This window comes from Carya illinoinensis, chromosome 11, assembly GCF_018687715.1.
Source record: "Carya illinoinensis cultivar Pawnee chromosome 11, C.illinoinensisPawnee_v1, whole genome shotgun sequence".
NCBI classification, from domain to species: Eukaryota; Viridiplantae; Streptophyta; class Magnoliopsida; order Fagales; family Juglandaceae; genus Carya; species Carya illinoinensis.
The window spans coordinates 44,027,670-44,041,997 of NC_056762.1; the positions used below are offsets into that span (position 1 = coordinate 44,027,670).

General features: G+C 31.8%; 3 protein-coding genes across 4 annotated transcripts in view; all 3 read right to left on the bottom strand.

Moving 5' to 3' along the window:
* LOC122281265 (disease resistance protein RPV1-like) overlaps positions 1-14,328 on the bottom strand; it is a 101,813-nt gene that overhangs the window by 27,324 nt on the left and 60,161 nt on the right. The gene's annotated exons all lie outside the window — the stretch shown is intronic.
* Positions 2,926-3,936, bottom strand: LOC122281278. The gene is made up of 2 exons (XM_043092642.1): positions 3,808-3,936; positions 2,926-3,732 (listed from the first exon to the last, which is right to left on the bottom strand). Exons 1-2 carry the CDS (start codon positions 3,856-3,858, stop codon positions 3,160-3,162), a joined length of 624 nt encoding a protein of 207 aa, XP_042948576.1. The 5' UTR covers positions 3,859-3,936; the 3' UTR covers positions 2,926-3,159.
* LOC122281267 (disease resistance protein RPV1-like) lies at positions 3,917-11,905 on the bottom strand. Of its 2 annotated transcripts, none has more exons than XM_043092623.1 (5): positions 11,290-11,904; positions 8,525-9,062; positions 6,287-7,388; positions 5,334-5,597; positions 3,917-5,257 (listed from the first exon to the last, which is right to left on the bottom strand). In XM_043092623.1, exons 1-5 carry the CDS (start codon positions 11,459-11,461, stop codon positions 4,442-4,444), a joined length of 2,892 nt encoding a protein of 963 aa, XP_042948557.1. In that variant the 5' UTR covers positions 11,462-11,904; the 3' UTR covers positions 3,917-4,441. The 2 variants fall into 2 exon arrangements, with proteins under 2 accessions (XP_042948557.1, XP_042948558.1); XM_043092624.1 differs by having other exon boundaries at positions 5,011-5,225; positions 11,290-11,905.

Here is a 14,328-nt window from a genome sequence, read left to right on the forward strand (position 1 = left end):
TTTTTGGTTAAAAGAGTTATAGTTGATGCAATGTGTTGGGCGTAAAGTTATTGAGGGCTAGTGTGGGGGACAAAATTTCTTTATTTTTAATATTAATATTTTTGCAAGTGCCAGGATAAAAGATGTTAATATATTTTTGTTTTTCTACTATTTATAATAAATAATATATTTATATATCAACACATAAATAAGGTAACAAAAACAAGAATCTTTAAAATTTATTTATAGTAAAATTTTGACAAAAATTAACAAATAAAACATGTGCCCTCTCCAACCCTTTTTTTGTTTAGAAGAAGCAATAATATCCGTTGAATCTACTAACAGGAGATGTCCTGTTACTTTGAAACCGGAGGCAAGCCGGATCCTATGCTCGTAAAGAGTAGACACACGACCTGTTAGTAACATGACTGCAAGAGCATCCAGTACTTGTCAAGAAAAGGCAAAAGAAATCTCCGCCAGCAGGAAGTGATTGTCTCAAAAATATGAAAAAAATCTCTTTCGAGCGGGGGTGGTTTAGAGAATCATAAGTATAAATACTTTTGTAACCGTAAAGTGATATCACTAAAAATAAGAGTCCTGCTAGAAAGAAGCCTAATATTTTGCACACCCCGCAAACCCTAATGTCGAGGTGACGCGGAGCCTTTTAATAATAATAATAATAATAAACAAATAGAAATCATAAGCGTTTCTGGGCAGGACATAGCATTTCTGACCCAGTGGTTCTTCTTCTTTCTTCTTCAACAGCAGCGTAGCATTTCTAGTCGTTGGAGGCAGAGGAGAGTAATCACAAATTTCCTTTCTAATTTTCTTTTCTCTAAACAATTTTTACCATTCAAGAATGAAATGAATACGAAGGCGGTTTTGCCGATTTAACCAATCAACAACTGCATAGCATTTCTGGGCATAACAGTAATGAACTTTCTTGAATAGAATTTTGGTTTCTCTAGATCTAAACTCTCTCTCTCTCTCTCTCTCTCTCTCTCTCTCTCTCTCTCTCTCTCTCAAGTTGCATACAATGCATTTTCGATTGTGTATTCGAATTATTAGCTCCACATCTGTAAACCAAAGGCCCTAAAATCCGTCTTAACATCCCTTATGAAAATCAAACCCAGCTTTCGATTTTACTCGAAATTCTCTTTCTCTGATGTTTATAGCTCCAGTTGCATACAATGGGTTGGTTTGTGATTGTGATATTTGATTGACTAGCTTCATAGCCGTACACCATGGCAGCCGTTCTCCATTTTTTTTTTTACATAAATATTCCCCTCGGGTGAGCCGTGAGCTTCAGGAGGGGGATAAGTGAAGGCTCCATCTTTTAAGAGGGTAAAATTGACTTTTCATGATACTGATACGGAGGGTGTGCATTTCATGCCTAATCTCCGCCGTGCTTCGTAGCATTTTCCTAACAATAAACTTATAAATTGATATGATTTCACGTAATATATTATATCTATTATATAATAAAAATAAATTTATATTTTAAAATATCATATTAAACCACATTAATTCATAAATTTACTTTTTTAAAATTCCTCTATAGCCAAAGTCAAGAATATATTCTCGATACACAAACAGAAGAATAGATCAAATCATATTTTATTCAATAAAAATAATAATAATAAATAATATTTTATTTAATTTTTATCTTTCATATAAACTTATATCATCTTATCTTTCAATCTAAATCAGTCTTAAGAGTTTAAAACACATTTTTTAAAATTAAATTAGATTAAATCATCTCTAAATCGATAATTTTCTAACAAAGATTAAATCAATTATTAGTTAAAAATGTAATATAAAATTTTAATCAGTAATTTCCTTTGCAAAAGGATAGCAATTATTATTAAATAAAAAAGTAATGTAAAAATTAAATATAAAATTATTATTTTTTAAATAAAAAAAAAATTTCACTCAAAATTTCCGCATTAGGCCTTCCAACATATTGAGCCGGCCCTAATGATACGTGGGCCTTGGATTTGGTCTGTGCCAACTCAACATCTGCTACTTCGTAACCTTCACAAGAACAGTAACCCGTCCCATGCAGTTGCTGAGTTATAATAAAATCCAGCCTAGTTAAGAGTTAAGACACCAGTCTTGAAAACTTTTGACTATACATCTATCTCGTAGAACAGATTTAAACTTCATACATACAGCAAAATTCTCATCCTTTACATCCTCCGTGCTTGCCTTACTTTACACCTTCTAAGCCACAAGAACCAAGAGATCAATTAAAGATGACAACTTGGCTTTCCTTGATTGAGTTTTACTTGACTCTGTTATCTTCACCTTGTGTGGCATTATTAGTCTGTTTTATCATTGACTCTGTTATCTTGACCTCATGGAAATAATGGCTAATAAGAGTTTGTTTGTGAATACTGCTGTTCTTATATATTTTTAGATTATTTTACTATTATTTATAAATAATTTACACATTATTTATTATTATTTGTAAATAATCTAAAATATTGTTAACATCCAAACCAAATCTACCTGAGAGTATATTGGTGTACAGGTGTCCTATTGATCAGGAATCATTGGGATCATATATTAGACTAGGATTTATGAACCTTTTTTATTCCTCTTGACGGTCCTGGCATCGCTGATTATATTTTGATTTCTGTCAACCCCAAGCACGGTTGGGAGGAGATTTAAATCTTATTTACAAGACGCTCTCTTTGATCACGTTCAGAGATGGGTAAATACTGGAAATTGCTACAAAATATTGATCCCGTATTTTAAGCTAAATGCGGTATAAAATGTTGAATAAAAATATTATAAGAATATAATTTTTATTTTTAGAATTTAAATGATTGAATTATTTTTTGTATTTTATTTAGAAGTTTTAAAAGGTTTTAATGAATAAATGAAAAGGTTAAATATTTAAAATTAAAAAATATTTGTATTTGTGTTGTTTAGATATTGAAATGAGATTGAGACTTTTATTATACAAACCAAGCTTAAATATAATATCACAAATCAACATGACTAGGAAGGGTACGTGAACATGAATCTTTTTAAGAGCGTGAATAAATGATAACAGACCATAAAAGGAAATGATCAGTTAGGCAACATCTTTTTATCCATTCTTCCAGCCACCATTTCCCACCTTTCATAAGAGGATTAAGCCCTCAGTTCACCTATGAACGATCTTTGTAGGCATTAGTCCACAACTTCAGATGGGAAAGAGATCTCATTATCATCGGCTGCAGCAGACATTTCATCATCTTTAGCATTATCACATTTGAGATATTGGACCATACTTCCTTTGTTATCCATTACATTTGGCTTCTCCAGTAGAAGATGAACACCACACTTGCTCACCTCAAAGTTGGCCGAGCTCGAATTATTGAAAGACACCTCGATTTCCTCTCCACTAACCATTTCCATTTCTTTTTCTGGAAAATCTACAGTCTTCAACTTATTTCTTATAACATGCGATTGGAATAAGAATAAATTTTGTGAAATGTTGAAACTAGCGTCAAACCTTATTGGCACAAGAACGTGCCGGTACCCTCTGGTTTTATTCTGGATTATCACATCCAGCTGTGCCAAGTCCAATATGTTCTGAAATGTACAAACAGTGCAAAAAAGTAGCATGCGAATCTCACCTTCTGAAAGAGAAGGTACACGAAAGGAAATGGAAGATCCAATTCTTTGATGGCCAAACCAATTTGGAACCTCGCTGCCAGGGAGGCAAAATAGTCTTGGCGCAGCACTCTGGGTTGACGGATACTGTTTCAAGAAAGAAAATATTCACATCATTGCCCCAGAGAGAGAGAGAGAGAGAGAGAGAGAGAGAGAGAGAACCTGGAGAAGATTTGTACTAAGATTGGATGATAGATTGTCGCACCCAATCATTTCAATGAATGAAATTTGTTCCAAATTATTAACACTGACTTGAAGAAGGTGAACCAGAGGCGAGAATGAATGATGGAATTGTATTCATACGGAATGAATCTTTACATGCACAGCGTGAGCTGCTATATATACGACAAATATGGAATAACGAATAAAAGAATAAAGTGACAGATCATACTAACAATCCTAACAAACTGTACATTCATGTAATGCTGGTGCTCTGTATTATATCAGGTGGATCCGTATGCATGGGTAGCAACTGTAGGCTTGATACCCCCCGCAAGATAGAGAGTAAATATTGATAACTCCCATCTTGGATAGTAACTTGTTGAACGTAGGAGAGTGGAGTGGTTTGGTGAGGAGGTCTGCGAGTTGATGGGCAGATGAGATATGTGCAGGGGATATTTGACCAGCTGTGATTTTGTCGCGAACAAGGTGGCAGTCGAGTTCGATGTGTTTTGTTCGTTCGTGAAATACCGGGTTGGCTGCAATATGGAGAGCAGCCTGATTGTCGCAATATAAGGTGGCTGGCTCCGGGATGAGAATGCATAAATCTTGTAGTAAGTATCGGAGCCATGTGAGTTCACAAGAAACTGCTGCCATTGAGGGAAAGACCAAATAATTGTGAACTTGGTGAAAATGAGAGCCTTTCCATTGATGAGCAACCATTTGCAAACAGGATCCGTAAATTTGCTGGGAATTCTGAAATTGAGTGAAGGGACGCACAATCTTCCAAACGCAACATTCCTAATTTAGAGAGGCGACCGATGCCTTGAGGTAGCCTACAAAATTCGTTTTTTGATAGATCCAATTCTTGGAGTGAAGATAAACCTCCGAGATCAATGGCATTCTCAGCTTCAGGCAAGTTGCAGTTATTGAGGACTAGTTTTCCCAAAGAACAAAATCCAACAACTGAAGCTCGTACCAAATTCATGGGATTCAAGCATTTTGGTGATGAAATCCACGGTGAGAAGCATGACAACCAAGATTGTAAAGAAGTTCCTTCATGTCCAAATAATGATATGGCTTTGAGCTTCCTCAAAAGATTAAAGGAGGATGGTAATTGCTTGATAGCAGTTCTGTCTGCAAGCAACTTTTTTAAAGTCGCCAAATTCCCCAATTTCTCTGGCAACTTGTCAAGTTCTAAGCAGCCAGACAAGTTAAGAATTTCAAGAGATCTTAAGTTAGAAATGCTTTCTGGAAGATTTCTAACTTTCTTGCAGTCTCTTAAACTCAGTTGGACCAGCCCTTTCAGATGTTTAATAGACTCATGTAGTTCAACCAAGTTTCTGCAATCTTCAAGTAATAGTATCTCCAGATGTGGGACTTGTAAAAAATCTGGCGATTTTATGAGAGTTCTGGAATAGCTGAGATTAAGAAATTTTAAATTGTTGAATCTCTGTTAAAAGAAAATTATCGTTAGTCACACACTTGACATAAAGAAAGAAAAAAATATATAGTAAAATACGCCCTACCCTGTTCTCTTTCCAGATTTGTTTGAGATTGTTGTACCGCATGTCAAGAACAACAAGGTTCTCTGGATGAAAATTTTGAGGTAGAAATTCCAGAGGGCAGAATTGCCAACAAAGCCATATTAGCTCTTTGGAAAGATATTTGTAGCTTCCTGTGAGATGTACACCATCGATTTGTAGCAGTCTCAAATTCTGCATATTTGCAAATGCTTCCGTTTTCAGATGTTCTAGTCCATGCAGCTTGAGACCCTGCACTGCTTCCGATCCCTAGCAAGATTTAAATTAAGTTCAGTTCGATACAAGGACCATCAAACTAACTTAAAATCTAGAGTAATAAGTTACAGACACTTTTAACTTCCTGAAGAGTTTGGTAACTTTTTTAAAGAATTTAGAAAACCAACTATGTGTTAATGGAAGTGGATGATGTGACTAAAAAGGGCAAAGCTCCCTAAGGATTTTTTTTTTTTTTTTAAATTGAATAGAGAACTAAAGGGATTTTTTAAAGAAATAAAAGGTTTGTTTTGAATAAATTAAATTAAATTTACAAATAAAAATGGTTGCAGAACTTTTAGACTTTAGATTGTTTAAAGTAGAAATGCTTAACTGATAAAATTTATGAGGGGAGTGATGATATTATGGCGCATGAGTGATGAGTGGATCTCCTATTTCAAATATTATGTGTTGTAGATTGCTTAAAGCAAAATTACATGCTTTTTTAAGATTCTAAACTGTCACTTTTTACTTGATTTAGAGAAAATTTGGATTAAACATCGTAAAGTTATGAGTAACGTTAATATGCTACTGAAATAATAATAAATGATTGGTAAAAGACAATCTTGTACATACCTAAGTTATGTTTGGCAAAATGACGAACACTAATTCTACCCACAAAATAACATATATTATAGATCTATGCATATGCACAATTTTATATATATGCAAATAATTTCTCTCACCGTATGTTTGTGCAATACACTCAAAACATCATTGTGAAACCACAATCTACTACGCTTTCCTGGATATTGCTTCGATTCTTCACGAACAATTTCTCTTCCCATATCTCGAATCAAATCATGCATCACCAATTTTTGATTGTCAATTCTCAGGAGGGCCCTTTGAACAAGAATGTTAATCCCGCTTATGGATGGGAAGCCACAACCATCAAGTATTGTAATGACATATTCTTCCCCTACACCGACAAAGAAACATGCAATATCAAGGAATATGATCTTTCTAATATCATCTAGGGAATCGAAGCTTCTTTTAAGTATTTTTTGAATCTTGCTGTGAGGCATTTTCTGTAATATTCTTAATTCACTTTCCCATTCAATGACACTTCTTCTACACAAAAAACAACCTAGAACTTCAAGAGCTAATGGAAGTCCTCCAGCATAATTCATGGCACTAACCGAAAGGTCCAGGTAATCTTCTATTGGATGGGCCGTTCCAAAGGCATGCCAGCTGAAAAGTTGAAGAGATTCGAACTCATCCATTTTTCTAACCTCATACTTTTTATTCACTTGTGCTTGTGTCAGCAAATGTTCATTTCTAGTTGTTATAATGACTCTACTTCCTTGACCAAGCCATGATCTGCATTGTCCAACTAAGGCATATATTTGTTTCAAGTCATCCACGTCATCAAGAACAACTAGAACTCTTTTTCCTTGAATTCTTTCTTGAATCAATCTTATCCCTCTATCAACACTGCCAATCTTAAATTTCTTCATTTTCAAGATATCAAAAAGAAGAAGTTTTTGCAAATGAACTAAGCCATTGAATTGTTCAGACTTTTCTTTGATATTGAAAAGACAACTGCTTCCTTCAAATGTATAACGTATTTGGTTATAGACAGCTTTTGCTATCGTGGTTTTACCGATCCCTCCCATTCCATAGATGCCCACAATGCGAACGTCACTTTTTTCGAGATCTAATAAAGTTTTCATCTCTTCAACACGTGAATTGACTCCTACTGGATGAATGGCAACATCCAAATACTCAGCTGGCTTCAATTTACTTGAAACTTCTTTCACAATTTGGTCTATGAGTCTTGATTCATACCTGATCATTATATTGCCCAACATAAATATGTATTAAAAAAAATTAGTTCTTTTATTTTTCATCCCTTAACTACACATTTGTTAAGAGAAAAAACAAATAAAAAGTAAAAAAGTAAAAACAGATATAGATATGGTATAGGGATGATAAATAAAAATTTTTATTTATAAAAAGAGTACTACTATTTACGAGTCAGAGCGTAAACGCACCTTTTATTGTAGGACCAGAGCAATAAAAAAATTACAAATAAAAAGAGTACCCATGTGACATGACATAAAACATGCAGTCTCCCTGCCTTCGTGGATAAAAATCATCACAATAATTAGTATGGTTACATGAATATCTTCTATCTCAAGTGAGCGATATTCTATCTAAGAGGCCATCCTAGGATTACAGGATCTCTCTAAGTGGCATATATATGTATATATATATATATAATCGGTAAATAAGATCATTTTATTTGTCATAAGGAGGGGCCATGCAGCAGATGATGAAGAACTAATTCAGCCAAAAGCTATTTGTTTTGTCAATCCATTTTTTGTTCTTTCGATCAACTTTATAAATTTTAGACTAAAGTTTGAAACAAAAGAAATTAAAGGCTTGTTTGGACACATTGAGAATTATCAGAATTATCAAAACTTCTCGTTATTTTAAATACAAAACACATTTTAATTACAAATATTCAACTTTTTTTTATCTAATCATTACTTAATCATTGTTCAAATACAAAAACCATTACAACTTTTAGAAACTTTAAAATAAAAATAATATTCAAATAATTTTTTAACTTTATAATATATTTATTTAACTTTTTCTCTCTCATTTTCTTTTTCTCATTTCCAAAACCTAGTAAAGCATCTTCATTCAAATCATTTCACTATTATTTACAAAATTCTAAAATATTCTAGGGCTTTGTTTTATTATTTTACTCCATTACTTTTCATTATTTTATCATTATTTTTCACATGCTTTTCACTACTTTTTATTACTATTCACTATGATTTAATATTTTATCATTATTTTTCACTACTTTTTATTATTATTAACAGAATACTTGAGATCATTTCACTATCCAAACGCAACCTAAGTGTCTACCCTAAGAAAATGCAAGGAAAAAGACAGGAGAAGAAGCTTAATACCCATTTGCCACTTCCTTAATATCCCAGCCGGAACGAGAAGAAGCTTCTCTAAGTGCTTCTCTCCACCCCTTCACTCGTTCCATATCATTATGAAATAGCTCTTCATGCCTAGCAAACGCATCTGCAAAAGTTCCAGTTTGTTTTCGGATATCAGAGGGGTCCACATGATAAAATACGGGAAGAAGAGTTTGGCCTCTGATTTTTGCACAGTACATAATCTCAACAAGCTCATTAAGGCACCACTTAGAATCAGCATAGCCTTTTGACAAAACCACAATGGAAATTTTTGATCCATGAATCGCGTTCTGCAGTTCGGTAGAGATGTTCTCCCCCCTCCGGAGCTCTCCTTCATCTCGAAATGTATGTATTCCAACTCGCCTTAAGGCAGAGTACAAGTGATCAGTGAAATTCTTGCGAGTGTCTTCACCTCTAAAACTTAGAAAGACTTCATAATTGCAAACACTGGGGCAGGGTGAAGGAAGAGTTTGATGAGAAGCCATGGAAAAGGACGTGCTTGTTATGGCTGGACTTGAGTGGACTGAAAAAGAATAAACAAAGTGTGAGTTAATATATAACAGTATGCGCCAGGAAAATACATGAAATCAACATTCTTTTCCAGAAGTACATTGATAAAAGAAGAAAGATAAGCTACTGAACTCAGTTCTAAAATAATAAGTTTCTTTTTTAAGTGTTATATATAGCAAGGCAAATGAATATTTACAGCGCATGGCATCTGGCTTTTCATGCGTGTCTTGGGAGCTCAGATGAGAATTGTATGCGTTTCTATTCTTAACCCTAGAAAAAGAAGAGTATACGAATAAGCCAACATCCATGCATGGCCATCCCCAAACTCTTCTATAATTCTCTTGTATGCCTAAAATTATTTAAAGTCAACAAAGGTATTTGGTCACTTACCTACCTTGATCATCTGTTAATTCAGACCATAATTATATATATTGGACCCCAAAAAACTATCTAGCCTTTACAAATTTGAGAAAACAAATAAAGGTAAAAATAAACCAATTAAAAGCTAAAAAATCAAAAAAAAAATTAAAAAAAAAAAAACCAACTTTTTTTTTTCTTTAAAATAAAAGTCAAAACCAAAAAATAGAAAAAACATAGGAACTAGAAAAATAAAAAATAAAAAAGCAAAAAGATAATACTTGGCAAAAACAGTTACCAAACGAATTGTCTTGGAAAAATATTAGCTCAATCGAGCTCTTGTACGTTCGATTTTGAAAAGCTTGTGGGGGAGAGATGGGCGGGAGAGATAATCACATAAAATTATAACGATTAAATAAGATGAGAAGAGATAATTTAGTATTTGGTAATCAAACCAGACCTTATCTCTATATTGGATAACCCATTTAGAGAGTCATCGAGTTGCACTATTATATGAGAAGACTAGTTTCTAGGAAAAGATAAATAAAATATTACGTGTATCTTACAAAATTACGTGTATTTACAGACAATAAATAGATTTTTAATAATAAAGCTTACTAGGTTAAATTCTAAGTTTTAAACATTAAATTAAAAGTAATATTTTTTACCACAACTCCAAACATATACTATGTAATATATATATATATATATAAACTAAAGTGCTTCTCTACATTTAACATACAGTACCATTCATCTATGTAAACTTTTTTATTATTTCTTTCTTTTTCCTAATCTTTCTTTATATTTCTTACATTTGCATATTTATTTATATAACATAAAAAAGTTATAATATTATTAGAATGTTTTATTTTAATAAGAAGAAAAAGTCATATTAAAATTTTTTCAAAACATAATAAAAGGATAAAAAGTTAAAAGAAAAAAGATGAATGAGTTTTTCCATCTTTATTTTCCTTTTAATTTTTTATTGGACAGTGGGTGTTCAACTGGGTTTTGGACCGGGTATCCGGATATATCCGGGACGGAATCCGGATTCAAAATCCAGACAGGATTCCGGCCCGGATATACTCGGATTATGACCGGTCCGAAACCCAGATTAATCCGAATATTTACAACCTTTAAAAATTAAATAAACCTGAAATACAAATTTTCAAAAGAGAAATCCTTTGGGACCGAATCTGGTTCTGAATTTGCCTCTCGAATGTATTTTTTATTTATTTAGTGATTAATAAATTATTTTTTAGTAATATTCTGAATTTTTTTATTTTTAAAAAAATATTTAAGAATAGAAAAAAATAAATAAATAAATTTTTAAAAAGAAAAAAATATATTTTTATCTTATTAGTGAGTTTTGGGGCTACATCCCAGGTCCAAAAAATAGGTTGGGTTTAAACGTTGGTAAGTGTTAGAAATATATTTGAATAGTAGTAAAAATATAGGTGAAAAATAATAATAGAATATTAAATAGTAATAAAAAAGAGAGATAAAAAATAATAATAAAATATTAAATAGTAATTAAAAATAAAGAATAGTAATAAAAAAATAGATAAAAAATAATAATAAATAATAATAGAGTATATTTAAAAGCGTTGAAGTATTTTGAACACCTGATCACAGCCTAAATCTCTCTCTTTTTAGAGTGGAACCTACGAAATATTGAAAGATTTCATAAATTATTTAAAGAAATATTTAAAATGAATAAAGAAATAAAGAAAAAAATATTTGAGTAATATTAAAAAAAATAAGCTTTTTTTTTTTTGGTAGGAAATTAAAAAAAATAAGGTAATGTACGAAACTATTGTAAAAATCGTTGTTTAAAAAAATGTTTTAGTTATATATTTTAAACAACAAAATAAAAAGGGTACCTTCTCTGGGTAGTTCCACAACGGAATGACGATTGGTTCGAGAGCGATGCACGCGGGGTTCGAGAGCGAGAACCTTGGCCGCCTTCCGGTCTTCGAATTCAGGCTTCACCTTTCGCTCCAAGCTGCCTCTCCTCGCAGCGGTGGTTCGGCCATTGTCTTCGTGCTGATCCATGGATGGTGGTGAGAAGTGAGAAGAAAGGTGGGGACGTCTATGAAATTCGGGTTTCTATATATTTGGTATCTCGAATTTCATGGAATGGGTTATGGGTCTCTGATCTGCTTCTCCATCGATCTTTCCAAGTTACCAAACTTTTGAAAATGAAAGACCTGTAACGTCTTACTTGGGTTTCGACTCGACTGCCGTTGTCTGCTAGATTTCCTGGAGGCTTTTCTTCTTAGGAAGTGTCTATATCTGTGACAGGCAGATCAGTGAGCAGGTTGTTATGTATGATATTTGACCAGCGGCTGCGTAAGACAGATCAGAGGTGGCGATAATCTGTGGCGGACGGTTGCGTTTGATTGCCTCTCCCGACCAATTGCGTTTACTCTCAAAACCGAACGGAGGAAGACTCTGATTGACAACGTCACGATCCAAGGTATATATTTTGGGGGGGGGGGGGGGGGGGGGGGGGGGGGTGGGGGGATGGTGTTTTTGAGTTTTCTGGCAGCTACCGCTTACCTTCCCAGAAACAACAGCGGTAGAGCAAACAATTGACTTCGTTTTTTAAGTCAAGTGGCACACGGGCACTACAATCACTACACAGCCTGCACGCCCTTATTAAAAAAATATAAAAAGAACAAGTATTTGAACAGAAAATGCTTACCGACAAAATGATTGATTGTTTTTTTTTTTTTAAATGAGTAAAGAAATAATTTTTAATAAATTTATATTTTTTATTTTTTTAAAATATCTAAAAATGTATAAGAAATGGTTAAAATAAAAATAAAATAAAATACGTATATTTACACTTGTCGATCGACTCAAAATAAATATGTAAAATAAAATAAAATAGAAGAAAAATGGGCAAGGGAGAGAGGTGGGTAAGAGATAAATAAGAGATACTTTTGCAGACTATATATATATATATATATATCTTTATTTTCAGTTGTTGAATTTATTACTTTTAAATTATATATTTGATAATTATAAAACTTAATTGTAGATAAAATGAAATTAAGAATTTTAATTTGATAATATCACCAACAAAGTAGAAGATGCAAAAGCTTATTTGAATGTTGAAATGAATTGAATTAAGTTTTTAATAATAATATTTTATAAATCTCATTAAAATGATATAATTTTTTTAATTTAAAATAAATTTAACTTTACAGATAAAACATATGAAATAAGTTGACATGCGTTTAAATTTTTTATCCAAAATTGAATAAGAAATGAATCTTATCGATGATTGGTTTGAGATGAATTGAGTTGGATCCAATAACCAAATATAGTCTAAGGGATTGCTTGGATTGAGATAATCTCTCAATTAATCTTATCTAATTATTATAATTTTTTAAACTCTCATATAAAATATAATAAATAATTTAATTTTTTTAAATTTTAAATTTAAAAAATATTTTAATAATATTTTATTCTATTATTATTTTATCTCATTTTATTTTACCCTAACTCACTGTCAAAACCGCCCATTCGTAATTTCAGAATCCTATTTATATAATGGGAATAGGAAAATAATAGTAGAACAAAGATTTCAGGTAAACTCATTTATCCATGATTAAGATATACAAACTTATCGCTCAAAAAAAAAGATATACAAACTGATCAAGCCAGAGACCAACACGGTTTGGACTTTATGAGCAGAAATAAGTGATAATGCCTTATAGCTGTCATGATCCAACGTATCTCTTGGGGTGTGATTTATGAGTTTTTCGGCAGCTACCGCGTACCTTCCCAGAAACAACAGAGGTAGAGCAAACGATTGACTTCGCTTTTCAAGTCAAGTCCGTCACTGAAGTGACACAGCACTGCACGCGCTTATTTAAAATAATAAAAAGAACAAGAATATAGAAGATAAATGAAAAAAGCTATTTTAATCGAGAATGATTGCTAATGTTGACAAAAGTGATTGATTATCTTCTTTCAATAATTAATAAAGTGAGTGCAAATAAATTTATATTTTTTAATTTTTAAAAATGTTTAACAATATATAAAAAATGATTGAAATAAAAATAAAATAAAAAATATATATTTACATTTATCGGTCCTAATTATCGATATCTTTTCTCGATATCTTTTTCTGGATATCGGTAGCAGGACTCAAAATAAATATCTAAGATAAATAAAATAGAAGGGAGAAAGAAGGTGGGTAAGAGAGAGAAGAGAGACTTTTGAAGACTAAATTTTTATTTTTTTATCAAATTATTTATTTGATAATTATGAAACTCATTACTAAATCAAATGAAATTAAAAATTTTAATTTGATAATATCACCAAAAAAGTAGAAGACACGAGAGTTATGTCTTAATATTGAGATAAGTTGAGTTGTAAATAATAATATTTTGTAGATTTTATTGAAATTAATTTAACTTTTTTAGATTGAAATGGATTTAATTTTTTGAATTAAAATGTATGAAAAAGATTAAGATGAGTTTAATTTTTTTATGAAAAATTAAAAAGGTAATAAATCTCATTAATGACTGGTTTGATTTGAGATGAGTTGAATTAGGTTCAACAACTAGATACACCTTAAGAGAGTATTTGGATTGAGAGAGCCTCTCAACTCATCTTTTTTAATCTAATTATTATAACTTTCGTAAACGCTTACGCAAATTACTTATTAAAATTTAATTTTTTTAAATTATAAAATAAAAATAATATTCTAACAATATTTTATTCAACTTTTTATTTTATTTTATCTCAACTCAACTAACTATCCAAACTCATTTTTCTTTTGTGGGAATACGAGAATAACAGTAGAACAAAGACTTCAGGTAAACTCATTTCTCCATGGTTAAGATATCTAATTTTTCATTTCATCGAACATTTTGTGTGCAATCAGTTTATTTATCACAACAATT